The sequence below is a fragment of the Bison bison genome, unplaced genomic scaffold, assembly GCF_000754665.1.
Source record: "Bison bison bison isolate TAMUID 2011002044 unplaced genomic scaffold, Bison_UMD1.0 scf7180017864180, whole genome shotgun sequence".
Lineage (NCBI taxonomy): Eukaryota > Metazoa > Chordata > Mammalia > Artiodactyla > Bovidae > Bison > Bison bison.
Genome location: NW_011494752.1, coordinates 6,728,096 through 6,741,269, shown reverse-complemented (window position 1 = coordinate 6,741,269; position 13,174 = coordinate 6,728,096). Strand labels below are relative to the sequence as shown.

General features: G+C 54.7%; 1 protein-coding gene across 4 annotated transcripts in view; it reads right to left on the bottom strand.

The window, feature by feature from the left end:
- Positions 1–12,229, bottom strand: part of PDK2 (pyruvate dehydrogenase kinase, isozyme 2) — a 16,449-nt gene extending 4,220 nt beyond the window's left edge. The window contains exons 1-7 of one of the 4 annotated variants that reach the window (XM_010842780.1): positions 11,598–11,961; positions 10,681–10,780; positions 10,014–10,155; positions 2,611–2,682; positions 2,105–2,289; positions 1,543–1,632; positions 1,263–1,340 (exon numbers count right to left, since the gene is read on the bottom strand). In XM_010842780.1, coding sequence (XP_010841082.1) covers positions 1,263–1,340; positions 1,543–1,632; positions 2,105–2,289; positions 2,611–2,682; positions 10,014–10,081 — 493 coding nt within the window. In that variant the 5' untranslated portion in view covers positions 10,082–10,155; positions 10,681–10,780; positions 11,598–11,961. Of the gene's footprint in view, positions 1–1,262; positions 1,341–1,542; positions 1,633–2,104; positions 2,290–2,610; positions 2,683–10,013; positions 10,156–10,550; positions 10,639–10,680; positions 11,962–11,984 lie in introns of those variants that run through there. The other 3 variants (XM_010842781.1, XM_010842779.1, XM_010842778.1) reach the window with 3 other exon arrangements.
- Positions 12,230–13,174: the final 945 nt, after the last annotated feature.

The following is a 13,174-nucleotide window of genomic DNA, read 5'->3' as shown; positions in this document are numbered from 1 at the left end:
TGGGCCTCCTCACCCCTCCACCTCCAAGGTGTTTATCCAGTTCACCCCATTCTTTTCCTCTCTGCTGCCTTCCCCTCCCCTTGCCTAAACCTGCAGTGACCTCCTAACTGGTCTTCCTGGGTCCTCTCCTGCCTCCTCCAACCTCTAAATTAATCTTTAGAATGTTACTCAGATCCTGTCATCACTGTGCCTCAAACCTCCAGTGGTTTCTCAAAATCCCAGCTCCCGTCTGTAGCCCACGGGCCCTGCGTGCCCAGCTTCTCTCTCCCGCCCCTCACCCCTTCAATCTCCTAACCCCACCACACTGGTCCTTCTGTTTCTCAACTACTCCATCCAAAGTAGGACCCTTGTAGCCATCCTCTGTGTCCATCATTCCCTTTCTTCTTTTAGTAATAGACGCCTGCCTCCCCCAAAGTTTTAACTAGCATGTAACTGCCCAGCTGCTGCTGCTAAGTCGCTTCAGTCGTGTCCAACTCTGTGCGACCCCATAGACGGCAGCCCACCAGGCTCCCCCGTCCCTGGGATTCTCCAGGCAAGAATTCTGGAGTGGGTTGCCATTTCCTCCTCCAATGCATGAAAGTGAAAAGTGAAAGTGAAGTCGCTCAGTCGTGTCCGACTCCTAGCGACCCCATGGACTGCAGCCCACCAGGCTCCTCCGTCCATGGGATTTTCTATGCAAGAGTACTGGAGTGGGGTGCCATTGCCTTCTCCGAACTGCCCAGCTAGAGACTAAATTCTCAGCCTCCTCTGCAGCTGGGAGACTCAGGGAAGTGGTGTGATCAACTCCCAGGCTCTGCCTTCCACATCCTCTTTCCCAAAACTTCGCCAGGCTGCAACTGGGACGTGAGGGGGTACAGCCGGCTTTGGCCATTCTATCCCAGGGGCTAGTGAGAGAAAACCTCTCAAATTAAGCATTTTTGGATCCAGGAGGACAGCCAAACTGACATCCCATAATACGCTGCTCCTACCCATGCCTGTCAGGATATCTCATTTTGTTTCCTTCCTGTCACATATCATGCTGAAATTAGCTTGTTTATTATGTACTCACTGGCTAAAGGCCCCGTTCCCCAACTTCCCCAACACCAAGAATGTGACTCCATGGGAACAGGGACCTAGCCTGTTGTGTTTACTGCTTAATAAATATTTACTAGATAAATTAATAATAATATAATAGCTCTGCTTCTCCCTCGTTTCCTGACTCCTACATCACTTCCCTCTCCCATGTCCTCAGCCCTTAGACACACACAGCCTCATTCGCTCACCGTTGATCTCCTGGATCTCCAGGTCAGGAGAGGCCATGTAATACTTGTCACACAGGAGCTTGGCCATGTCGTAGGCATCTGAGAGAAGCAGAGGTCATCAGAGAATGGGGTGGCCTCCCCACAGCAGGCAATTCTCTTGGTATCAACAGTGGGTGCCACCAACATTAAACCCATGGGGATGTGGCCCCCACCCACTGGGGAATGGGTCACCCTCTGGCCAGGTAAACTTGGGGGTTCACTGGGGCTCCTCTGTGGGCCAGGCACAGTGAGGACGACTCACCCTTCACCACCTCAGAGACATTGCAGTTGGGGTCGATGCTGCCGATGTGTTTGGGGTGGGCAGGGTTGGTTCTGCCGTCAAAGAGCAGGGCTACAGGCAGAAACGGTGGGCACAGTTGGCGGGGCCATGTGCCTCAGCGCTCCCTCCCTCTTCCCCTGGCTCTCCAGGACCCCACCTCTATTTCTAACACTCCTGACTCTAACACCCCCTTCCCACCCTCCTACCCTCTCTCCTCTGACCAGACCCTATAACCTCGAATCAGGCCAGTTTGGACCTTTGCAGGCCTGAAACATTCTTCTTCTCAGAAGTCTCGTTCCCACACATTCTACGTTATATTTAATTCTTCTCTTTTGCTATACATTAAAATAATTTTTACCATCTTGTGTATTTAATGATTGGCTATGATTTTGCAACACTCATAGTTAATTCTCCTAGAATAAGAAACTCTAGAAAACCACCTGTTTCCTAGTGTAATGAGATTGTTATGAATACCACAGAAAGAAGTGACACAGTTCTGCTTTCTGTAAACCTCTGAACAGTGAATGGCCCTGCGCCCGCTCACTGTGCTGGTTGATGAGCATGCGGATGGAGATGCGGCTGAGGTAGAAGCGGTCCAGGAAGTACTGGATGTTCTGGTTGGAGACGGGGTCATCGCCATAGGTGTCCTTGTACTCCAGCACGCCCTGAGCCATTGTGGGCACCACGTCATTGTGGCGGTTCCGGATGGTGACCAGGGCGTCAGTGAACCTGCGAAGGGGGGGAGATGTTGGCTCTAGGACACCCTCAGCCTGTCCCGGCTCTGCCCTTCTCTCCACAGTGCCTTCACCCACTCGACTCTTCCCAGCCCACTCCTCCAGAAGGCCGTCCCACTGCCTGCCTGACAGCCTGGCAGCTCCACAGGGTGGGTCCTGGGCTCCCCCCACCAGACACACAAGGATTGAGGGCTGTCTCCCTGCTCACCCTGGATATCCCCAAGGACAGGGACATTTCCGTCATCCTACGGGCATTTCTGTCCCTGGGGCTGTGGGTCACACCTGCCCTCCCGCCCCTAGCCAGGGCCTCACTCACTGGCTCAGGGTCCGATGGTCCTCAGGGTCCTTGTCCAGGAACTCCATGATGTCCAGGAGACTCTGGACATACCTATACAGGAGGGGAGGGGATACCACCTTAGCTCAGGGCCAGGCCCCCATTTGTTGGTTCTCAGAGGGCCTTTGCTTTGCTGTCCTAGAATAGCAGTCTTCAAAGGGGCTTGGTGGCCACCCCACCCACAGGGCTCCTGGTGAGAAGACTGAGGCCCAGACTGGGGAGGGGGCATTGCCCAAGACCAGCAGTGACAGCAAGGCACTCAGCCTCCCCAGCCGTCATGGTGTCTGCCTGCAGGGTCGCTGCTGTATCCCATGGGCCAGCCCAGCGCTCTCACAGAGCAGGGGTTCAAGGAGACATCCTCACACGCTGACTCTGGACACCAGGAGCTGTCATCCTATTCCCAATTCCTAGGGAACTAGATTTTAAATGGTGGGTGGGAAAAACGAGGTGGGGGGGAGTTGGTGGGGACTGGGCATGCCCAGCTCTGACACGGGGTGGGGCTGGAGCCCACGGAGAGCCTAAAGGGGCCCAGACGCCTAGATGCTGCCAAACTGGAGCCACTGTCCCCCCACCCCCGCCCCGTCCCCACTGGGAGGCGGGGAGACACTGCTTTCCTACCGACACCTCAGCCTACAGCAGTTCACTCTCTTGGGGAAGGCGGAGAGCTGAGCCTCTCTCTGGCAGAAACACTTCAGGGGCAGGAAGGAGGGGCCACTGAGTGTCTCGACCAGGGAGGGCCCTGGGGGCCTAACAGTCCCTCTTGAAGAGCTCCCACCACAGTCCAAAGTCCCCTGTACGCAGGGCTTTGACCTTAACAGTAAGAACAACAGGAATGAGCCCCATTTCACAGTCTCCGCAACTGAGGCCTGAGGCAGTTCCGCAGCTGGGCGGTGAAGACAGGCCTCCGGCGCTTCCGCCACTATACAGTGTTGGCTGCTCAAAGAGGCTCAGCCCCTCGGGTCCGTGGTTCTCTCTGCCTGGAGTGCCCTGCTCCCTTCACCTACTGCCAGTCTCCCCTCTCTTGCTTAACCCAGCAGAGAAGACAGTGAAAGAGCTAGCTTTGAAGCTGGCCCTGCAAGTCCCACGCTGGGCTTTTCCACTTTGAGCTGTGTGGCTCTGGGAAGTCATGGAACCTCTCTGGGCCTGAGTTTCCTTATCAGAGAAAGGGAGGGTATTGTACCTACTGCTATCACTGCTTTGTGCTGAGAATGAAATGTGGTAATTAACACAGTGCCTAGCAAATACTGAGCACTTTAAATGCTTGCTCTTGTTATGTACAGTGGCTCAGACACTGTCAACAGCTGAGTGAGCCCTCTTAGTCCCTGGGTGGCACGTGACACACTCCTCCTGGTTACCCTGGGCACAGGCTCTGAATCATACCATGTTTGAAACTGTCACGCTCCGGACAGCCGCGGAGAACAGATGGGGCTTTCCCAGCCCTGCTGCTGCTGCCCGCCTTCCCCACACAGGGCCCAGCACAGCGCCTGGCAGGAGGTGGCAGAGTCACTGGTAGGGGAGCCCAGAGAGCAGAGGTGATCAGCTCTCCCTGGAACCCCCTCACCATCCTCAGCGCCCCAGCAGACAGTCAGAGCAGCCCCCTACGGCCTCACCTCAGAATTCCTGGAGAATAACAATAGCCGATGCTTACCCAGTGACCATTAGTGCTCACCTGTGCTCAGAGTCCGGAGAAGGCAATGGCACCCCACTCCAGTACTCTTGTCTGGAAAATCCCATGGACGGAGGAGCCTGGTAGGCTGCAGTCCATGGGGTCGCTAAGAGTCAGACACGACTGAGTGACTTCACTTTCACTTTTCACTTTCATGCATTGGAGAAGCAAACAGCAACCCACTCCAGTGTTCTTGCCTGGAGAATCCCAGGGACGGGGGAGCCTGGTGGGCTGCCGTCTATGGGGTCACACAGTCGGACACGACTGAAGTGACTTAGCAGCAGCAGTAGCAGTGTTCAGAGTCTATGCAGGGGCTTTCATCTCTGAGCGTGTGCTATTTCCCCCTTTTGCAGATAAGGAAATCAGCTCAGAGAGGGCAGATAATATGTTTGAGGTCACACAGTAAGCATTCACACTGGGATTCAAACCCAGGTCTGTCTGATGCCAGTCTACACCACATGGCCAAGTGCTCACAGTCTATATTGGTCCTAACAGTGATGCTGCTGATGTCCACGGTGAGGGCGGCCAGTATCTACGGTGCTGGCCCTGTGCTAGGCTCTGCTCTGTGCTCCCCTAGTTTAACCTCCACAATGACTCTGTGGTGTGTATGCTACTGCTGGACCCATTTTACAGATAAGCAAGTCAACATGCAGAGCTGGAATGCTCTCTCACAGGCCTGTGTTACTCCAGGTCCCTGGATCCCATGCCCAAGAGAAAGCTTCATGCTCATGTGACTCTTAGAGGGAGAGGGGATTTGAGAGGAGGATCTGCAAGTATGCAATGGTGGGAACAGACAGAGACAGGAGAGACAGGAGACCAGCTGGGGGCATAGGTGCCCAGGAACCCCTTCCCAAGGCCCGGGGCAAATAGAGAGGGAGGAGGTTGGAACTACGGGGCTCTGACCAGCTAGGCCAGGATTGGGGGTTGGTGACAGGATGAGCGCTCTCGCTGGTAGCCCCACCCACCGTGGCTGCCTAATGAACCACCAAGGAGGGTAGCTTGAAGTAAAATAAAGGACACCAGGATGGACTGGCAGTGGGAGCGCCAGCTGGCAGGGCTCTGGGGAGAGCTGCAGCCTCATTCAGGCCTCAGTCTCCTGGACTGTGAAGCAGGGATTAGAATCTCTGCCCGCCTTCCTCTGGGGGACATTCCAGCAGGGGAGTGGTCCTGGGTGTACTCCAGGAAGGATGGATGATGAGAATTCTCCCAGGGGAACCGTGACTGGGCCTTAAACCCCTCAAGAGTCTGGCAGGCCAGACCTCACCCGTGGTCCTGAAAAGGGAAAGATGTTGGGGAGGGAGTGATGCTGGCTCCAGGGCTGCCCACCCTGGACGGTCAGAGAAAGAGCTGGGCTTAGTCTGGAGCAGTGATGCAACGACAGATGTGTCACCTGCCCTGGGCCTGGCAGAACAGGCAGTGGGGCCAAGGTGAAGCTCCAGGAAGGCCTGGCCTGTTGACCTCAGCAGTAACCAAGGCTGCCCAGGACTTCCTGGGTGACAGCTGGAGTGTCCCCACCTCCCCTCTACCAAGTCACGTGGAGGCCCCAGACCCTGCCTTCTGGGGCTTTCCAGCCAATCCAGAACCCTGGATTTGGCAGGGGGGAGGGGTGGGATTTGGCGGGAGGAGGGCGCACGTGTGTGCCTGTGTGAGTGTGTGTGGATGAGCCTGGGCTAGGGGTGTCGGAATGAGCATCTGGCAGAGGGGGAGGAGGCACGTGCAGGCTTGTGTGGGCAGAGGAGTGGGGAGCCGGTGTGAATCTGGGCGCCTGTGGGTGTGTGTGCACACTCGTGTCCACAGCCGCTGGGGACCAGGGTGTGAACAAGACAAAGGCCCTGTGAGGAGGGGAGAGGTGGAGGCGTGTTGGTGTCTGGAAGCTGCCTGCGGAGGGGCGCTGGGTGCGGCCCTGAGCCAGGCCGACCCGGGTCCCATTGCTGATGGCACTGCTCCCAGTCCCACTGTGTGAAGTGGGCCTCGCAGGAGCAGGAACAGATTAGAGGAGGCGATGCTGGTGGCCGGCCTCCACTCTGAATACGTAAGTGATGGCTGAGGGATTCAATGGCAGGTTTTGGCTACAGCCCTGGGCCTGGCACAGAGCAGGCCCTGGGTGCCCGGAACCAGTGAGGTGGTGATTCTTTTCAAGGGCAAAGATTACTGGGTCTGGTGTCCACATACCTTGCTGAGGCAAGGGAGGTTCATGAGAAGGTGCCGAGGCACCCACTCTTACCCCTTTCCCATACTACACCCCTGCAAAGGCACCACTGGTCACAGGAGTGACTCACTGTCATTTGATTCTACTCTGCAACTCTCACTCAACCCTCCATTTTCCAGATACATCCCCAACTCCGTGCCCTTTGTCAGCCTGTCACTCTCCCCAGCGAGATGTCAAGGTTACCCCTCTGGACCCCCGCAACACTAGCCATCAAACAATCTCTGTAAAGAAAATCTACTTTCCCACTGACCTGCTTTGCTTAGAAATCTCTGACTCCTCCAGAACACGGCTCTCTCCCTTTCCTTTGTGAGCACAGCCTCCAGATCACACAGCCTGGGTTGGAATCCCGGCTCTACCACTTACTACCTGATGAGCTCAGACTAGTTTCTTAATCTCTCTGAACCTCAGTTTCTTCATCTACAAAACAGGGGTGATAAAAAGGCCTACTTCGCAAGGTTGTTGTGAAGGGTCAGTGAGTAAGGACAGGCTCAGAGCAGCTCCTGATCGCCAGCAGGCCTTCCGGTGTGTCTGCCTCTGTCACTGTCGTCTGCCACCATGCCATGACTACACTCTTAAGAGAACCTCTGCCACAACACATTCTCTTTGGCCAGAAGGTGTTGCTGCCGGAAGATCACAGACATCACTCGTGTGTAGAGTTCCGTGTACTTCCACATCCAGCAGTGGCATCTCACCCATTTTACAGATGAGGAAGCCGAGACTCAGAGGGGCCATGTGGTTGGCCAAACGTTAAGTCTGGCACAAAAGTCAAGCACAAAAGCCAAGCCTCAAAGTCAGGCATGCCGGTGCTATACCCAGGGCTTTCCTTTACCTTCCAGTCACCTCCAAAACAGGATCCCATGACCCCAAGTGAGTCCAGTTGAAATAATCCATCAGGTTCGTTTAGAAATAGGAATTCCCCACTTGCCCACAGTGATTCCTGCCTAGAACCTCTCCCCAGCTGAGTAGAAACTCCATTAGCTGTTGCCACATGTTAAATATTGCCACCACTGTTACCGATAGCACGTGCGCAGGTCTTGTCCATTTCCAAAGGAAAAGTTTTACTGCTCACTCATCAGTCTCTGAGGCCAGTAGCCCTCTTGGCATGCTCTCTGGTAGGTTGTCCCCTTCCTCTCGTGAAACTGCCTACCCCCACCACTTCCATCATCCAAGCTGGCAAGGGGGTTCCTATGGAGAGGGAGGTCTGTTTCAGGAAGTCCTTCCTTCCCTCAGACCACAATCTCTCTTGCTGCGGTTGATGCTCACTCTCTGCAAACAGTCTCAGCAGGCTGTCTCTTCAGTGCGTCAGCACACTCTAGCAATACCTTGGCCTGCTCTCCTCTAAATGAATCATCCACTGGGAAGCATTCCCTCTTGTCTCACTTCACTCTCTCCTGCTGGTCATTACTTCCCAGCTTTGAGAGAAGAACTAAGTCAGGCCAAGCCCCGACGTGTGTAACTGATTTTCAAGAAGGGACTCTGGGACTTCCCTGATGCGCCAGTGGTTAAGAATCTGCCTTGCAATGCAAAGGACATGGGATCGATCCCTGGTCAGGGAACTAAGATCCCACATGCCACAGAGCAACTCAGCCTGTGTGCTATAACCACTGAGCCCTTGCACCGCAAGTAGAGAATCCATGTGCCGTAATGAAAGATCCCCCATGACACAGGGAAGATCCCACGTGCCACAGCTCAGACCCAACACAGCACATAATAAATGAATAGTTTTTAAAAAAGAAGGGGCTCTATGGGCCTTGGGGGCATCACGGGCCATCAGCACCTCCCTGCCCTCCCTCCCCACATCCCCTGACTCTTCAAGGAAACAAGTGTCCAAGGACGGGCCCGAGAAACCCTGCCCTGGAGTTAAGGACCAGCTGGAAAGGCAGCCAGGTCACTCAGCTGGACAGAGCCGGAGGAGGGCTGGAGAGAACAGATGGCACCTTCTGTCTCCTCCCCATGCCTTCCACACTGCCCCATGGCAGGAAATGCCGGTTGGCTCAGAGGTCCTGGACCTTTAAGGGATAGGCCCCAGTGAGGGGTGACCTCATTGTGCCACATAAAAATCAGGCTCTGCCCTCTGTCCCCACCACCCACCTTCATCACCTGCGCTAACAGTGCCCTGTCCATAAAGTGAGTGCTTGGATGCCCTAGCCGGGCTCTCTCCTGCCTCCACACCTTTGCACAAGCAGTTCCTTTGGTCTGAATGCGTCTACCCTTCTTTCTAGGTCAAAGTTCACTTAGGCAACCTATAAGGCCCAGTGACACGTCACCCCCTCTCTGCCTCCATTTCATCTTCTCCACAATGTTCTGATTCAACTGAAATTCACTGTGCACAGACCGTGTGCCTGGTCTTTCCTTACTTTATCCTCATTTAGTTAGAATAAGTCATTTGTAGCACATTCACGCACAGAAAAAAGCTGGAAGGGCATCAACAAAGCGCACTTACAAAACCTGAATGTTTGGTTAGAGGGTGGAGGGAAGTGGTTGACATTTTCTTTTATCTACTTTTCTGTGTTCTCCAAATGTCAAAGTGGGCATGTCATACTTCTTCAGTGAGGGAAAGAAACCAATGTTATTTTAAAATAATCTTATTTTGCTTTGAATTTAAAGAAAACAAACTCTTCAGTAGCTTACTGCTCCTGCCATTATGGACCTCTTCAGGTTGCCCCTTTTATTCTCCCCATGAGATCATGGGCTCCTGAGGAGCAGCTTCGGCTGCTGTTTCCCTAACCTAACGCAGCACTCAGCTCCAAGTGGGTGTGGATGCCCCGAATCGAAAAGGAAACCACAGTAGTACCAGACCTGCCACAGCCAGAATAACAGGCAAGAGATTTCTGCACACATGCCACTGAAGATTAACCACGATTAGCTACTCACACACCCAGTTACAAAGCACATTTTTGTTTATCCTTCATGTGATTGGCCTTTGGTTAATGTCATTCAGTTTTTAATACTTATCTCTGGACAAAGTTTTTGAGTAAACTTTACTGAGAATTTCTCTCTGCTATTGCTGCTCTGTGCAATAAACTTTTGCTCTTTGCCCATCTAAAGCTCTTTGGGGTTGGTACTGTGCCATCCTTGTGTCTATCTCAGTGTTTTCCAACATCCAAAACAGGCTGATTTGTTTGGATTATACAATTTGAAGATTCACTTCTTCCTGTTTCCCACAAAGTTGCCCCAGCTAGATGTTTTATCTAATAGGTGCTAGATTTTCAGGGTCAGGGCTGGTGGCAAATGTTGACATGAGCCTGATTTGGGTTTTGGTGTGAAAATGATGATTTCCTTTTCCAGAGAATGGAGGGTGGTGGGTATAGTGCTGTCTCAGAGACATGGAGGCTGGAAGCTTGATCTGAGTCCCTGCTATGGCCTAGGATTCCCACTTGACTGTGAGAACTCCCCTACCTCTCAAAGTCCCTGTGCCTCTCCTCTTTCCCCACCCCCTGCAAGGCTGCTGGGAGCATCGGACATCTGACAGTGGAGTGGGGGGCATGGGGATCTAGCCAAGGGTCTCACCAGCTCTGTACCAGCTGCACCGAGGGTGTGCTCAGCACCCGGTCAGGAAGCAGGTTGATCTCCTTCATGATGTTGGCCAGGCGCACAGGCAGCTCCTGCCTGAGGAAAGTGAACGAGGTTTTCTCACAGGCATTGCTGGACCCTGGTGGCAGAGGGAAAGGTGAGCCTAAGAGTTACAAAGCACTGGAGCCAGAAGACCTCTTAGTGGTGGGGAAGGGGGTCAGGTCACTAAATACTTCATTTCCTGAAGGTTCAGAAGAGACAAGAAGACAAGGAGGCACACGACAAGGGGCCCCTCCTGACCCATGCAGTGACCACCACACCACTCAGCCTAACCCTTAGGGAGGTTGTGGCCTTTCCCCACCTCCAGCTGAACCCTGCTTGCCTTCAACCACAGGGGACAGGGCCGCCCTGGGCCCACTGGGTGCTGCCTCAGCCCAAGTTATCTCACTTCTTCTCTTTCTTTCCCTCCTAGTAGACACTCACTTTGCGGGACTTGATCTAGGTGGGCAGAGGAGGCTGGGAAACCCATCCTACCTTGAGATGAGCTCCCCTGGCTGAGGGAAGCTATGCCCAGACCACAGCAGCCATAGGGTCCCGGCATCATCTTGGCCCAGGTGGTCTTTATGTCCACAGTAGACTTGCCCCTACATTAATGCCCACTCACCTGAGAGGTAGACAGGGTCGGGGAACTAGGGCCCAAATACTTAGATTCTTGGTCTGGCTTGAAGATGAAGAGCAGGTAGAGGACTGAATGAGGTCATGGCCTAGAGTCAGGAGACCTGGGTTCTAAGTCCAGGTTCTGCTTTTAACTCTGTCACCCAGGGCATGTCACTATCCCTCTGAAGACCTGTGTTACCCACTGAACTCCAAGTGGACCACTTGACTGTGAGTCCCTCCCTGCTGTGACAGTTCTGTTAACTGGGGTCCAGTCTGGACTAGACAACTGCTGGAGGCTGGGAGTGGGCTCAGGAAGCTTTCCTACATGGCAGGAGCTCAAATATGGAGGGAAGCAGGTGAACAAGTATCGGCAACAGATGCCCTGTGTCCTGGCTGCCACCTCCCCACCTCCTCCCATCAGTGACGCAGCTGTAACCTGAGCCAGGCACTGTCTCCTCAACTCTTGAGAGACCTGGGCAACCCCTTCTAATCCCTAGCCGGCACCACAGAAGTTCTGTGTGAACAGACACTGTCCAAACAACGCCTGTTTCAGTCACCGTGTTGGCACAGCCTTGCCCCTCCCAGATCACTGGTGGTAGGAGACCCTGGCCCAGGAACCCAGGGGCAGCCAAGGATGGGTACAAGCTGTCTGACTCCATTTCATGGTGTCCTGGACCCCTACCCAGCTGGGGACAGACGGCAAGGCCACAGGAGATTTGATCTTCAAGTGTCCTTGTCCTCCAGGACAGCTGGGGGCCAGCTCTTTCAGTGGGGGGAGATGTACCAGTCAGGGCCTCTCTCCTGTTGACTCATTTGAAAGAGTCCCTCCTGCTAACAGACCCCCAGGGCAGGTCTCCTTCCCGATGGCTGCACCTCTCAATGCCCCCTAGTCACTCCCATAACACCCCCCATTTCCTCTCTGACCTTTACTCTTAGAGTCGCCAGGACAATCACCAGTAACCCTTCAGTGCCTGGATACACCCTCCTGCTCCAATGGCACTCACTCACTGCCCCTTCCTCTCCAAGACTTCTCACAAAACCCAGTAAGACACCGTGGACCCCCTCCTTCTCAGTGCCCCCACGTCCCCCTAACAGCCCAGTCTCTTCAGCCGGGGTGCCCTTAACCCTTTCAAGCCCAAGCGGCCCCTACCTCCCCGTTAACTCTTTCCTGTCTGGACTCCTGCAAGAAAACCTTCCCTGTCACTCGGCCTCCCTTAGCCTCCGAGTTAACCCTTCGTGACCACGACTCCTTCACCCCCACTCCCGCCCCTCGCAGACCCCCGGTGCCAGCCGCCTCCCGCTCACTCGTACCGAAGTCCAGAAACTGCTTCATGGACAGCGGGGATGGGGAGAACTTGCTGAAGTGCTCGATGTATTTGGGTGCCCCTGCCAGGGACGCATTCTTCAGCAGCGCGCGGACCCAGCGCATGGCGATGGCGACCACTTCTAGGGCTCGGGTTCTGGACCCTGAGCGGGCAGCGCTGGCGCTCTGCTCAGCCCAGTCCGGCCCGGTGCCGCGGCGGCCGCCTCCTCCCCACCTCGACCCCCGAGACCCGGCCAATTGGCTTGTTGCGGCGCCCCGACGTCACTAATGGCGTCTCACAAACAACTCCAGGAGAGCCAATAGCCTCTCGGCCCGGCACGTGGCTACCCCCCTGGGCCCGCCCCCTTAACCCAGTGTTTGCCCTGGGCGGCCTGCTGTTTTCAGGAGGCAGCGCTGAGAGCCCGCCTCCGGCGTCACTACGCGCGTTCCTCCTCCCGGCCTAGCCCGGATTAACCTCTCCCTCCCGAAAGGCCCGTGATTCCCTTTCCTCTTACACTCCGTTTCCCCGTTCCCTCCCCGAATCTCCTTCACTTGCCCGCCCGGAGATTGTCCGGTAGCTTTCAATGCGTGCTCTTCCGCCTACAAGGGCCCGATTCACCTGTCCTGATTTCCACCCACCTGCTCTCCCTCAGGGCGTCTGGTGGGTTCCCAGTCTGGATGACTGTGACTCGGACTGTGGATGGGTCGGGATGCGAGCCCATGCTCATCCCTCATATAGACGTGTAACACACCTACTTCCACAAAGATCCAAGCAGCTCAGGACAAGGCAGCCTTTTGCTTTTCCAGTTAAAAAACACCGAGTCAACCCCCTCACTAACGCCTAGCGGCGGCTACAATGAACTTTTAAAACCACCTTTATTTTATTATTCTCTACTCATTTGACCTGAGAAAGCAAACTTTTTCGCACTTAGCGTTCTTAGAGAAAGGTCCTGGAAGGTGATCTGTACTGGAGGCCAAGAGCCGGCACTTCGCAGCAGCCGGCACTTCACAGCAGTCCCGATCTCTCGTGGGAACAAAGCTTGTCCTCTTGTTGTCCAACGCAGGATATGTCCTGTCCCGGCATCCCACCCACTTGCCCCTATGAGGTGTTTTTCCGCTTCAGTCCTTGGCCCACACTCACCAAGTGCCAAATAGTTAGTTGCTAGGCTTATATGCTGGGAATGGGAAACAGACAGGA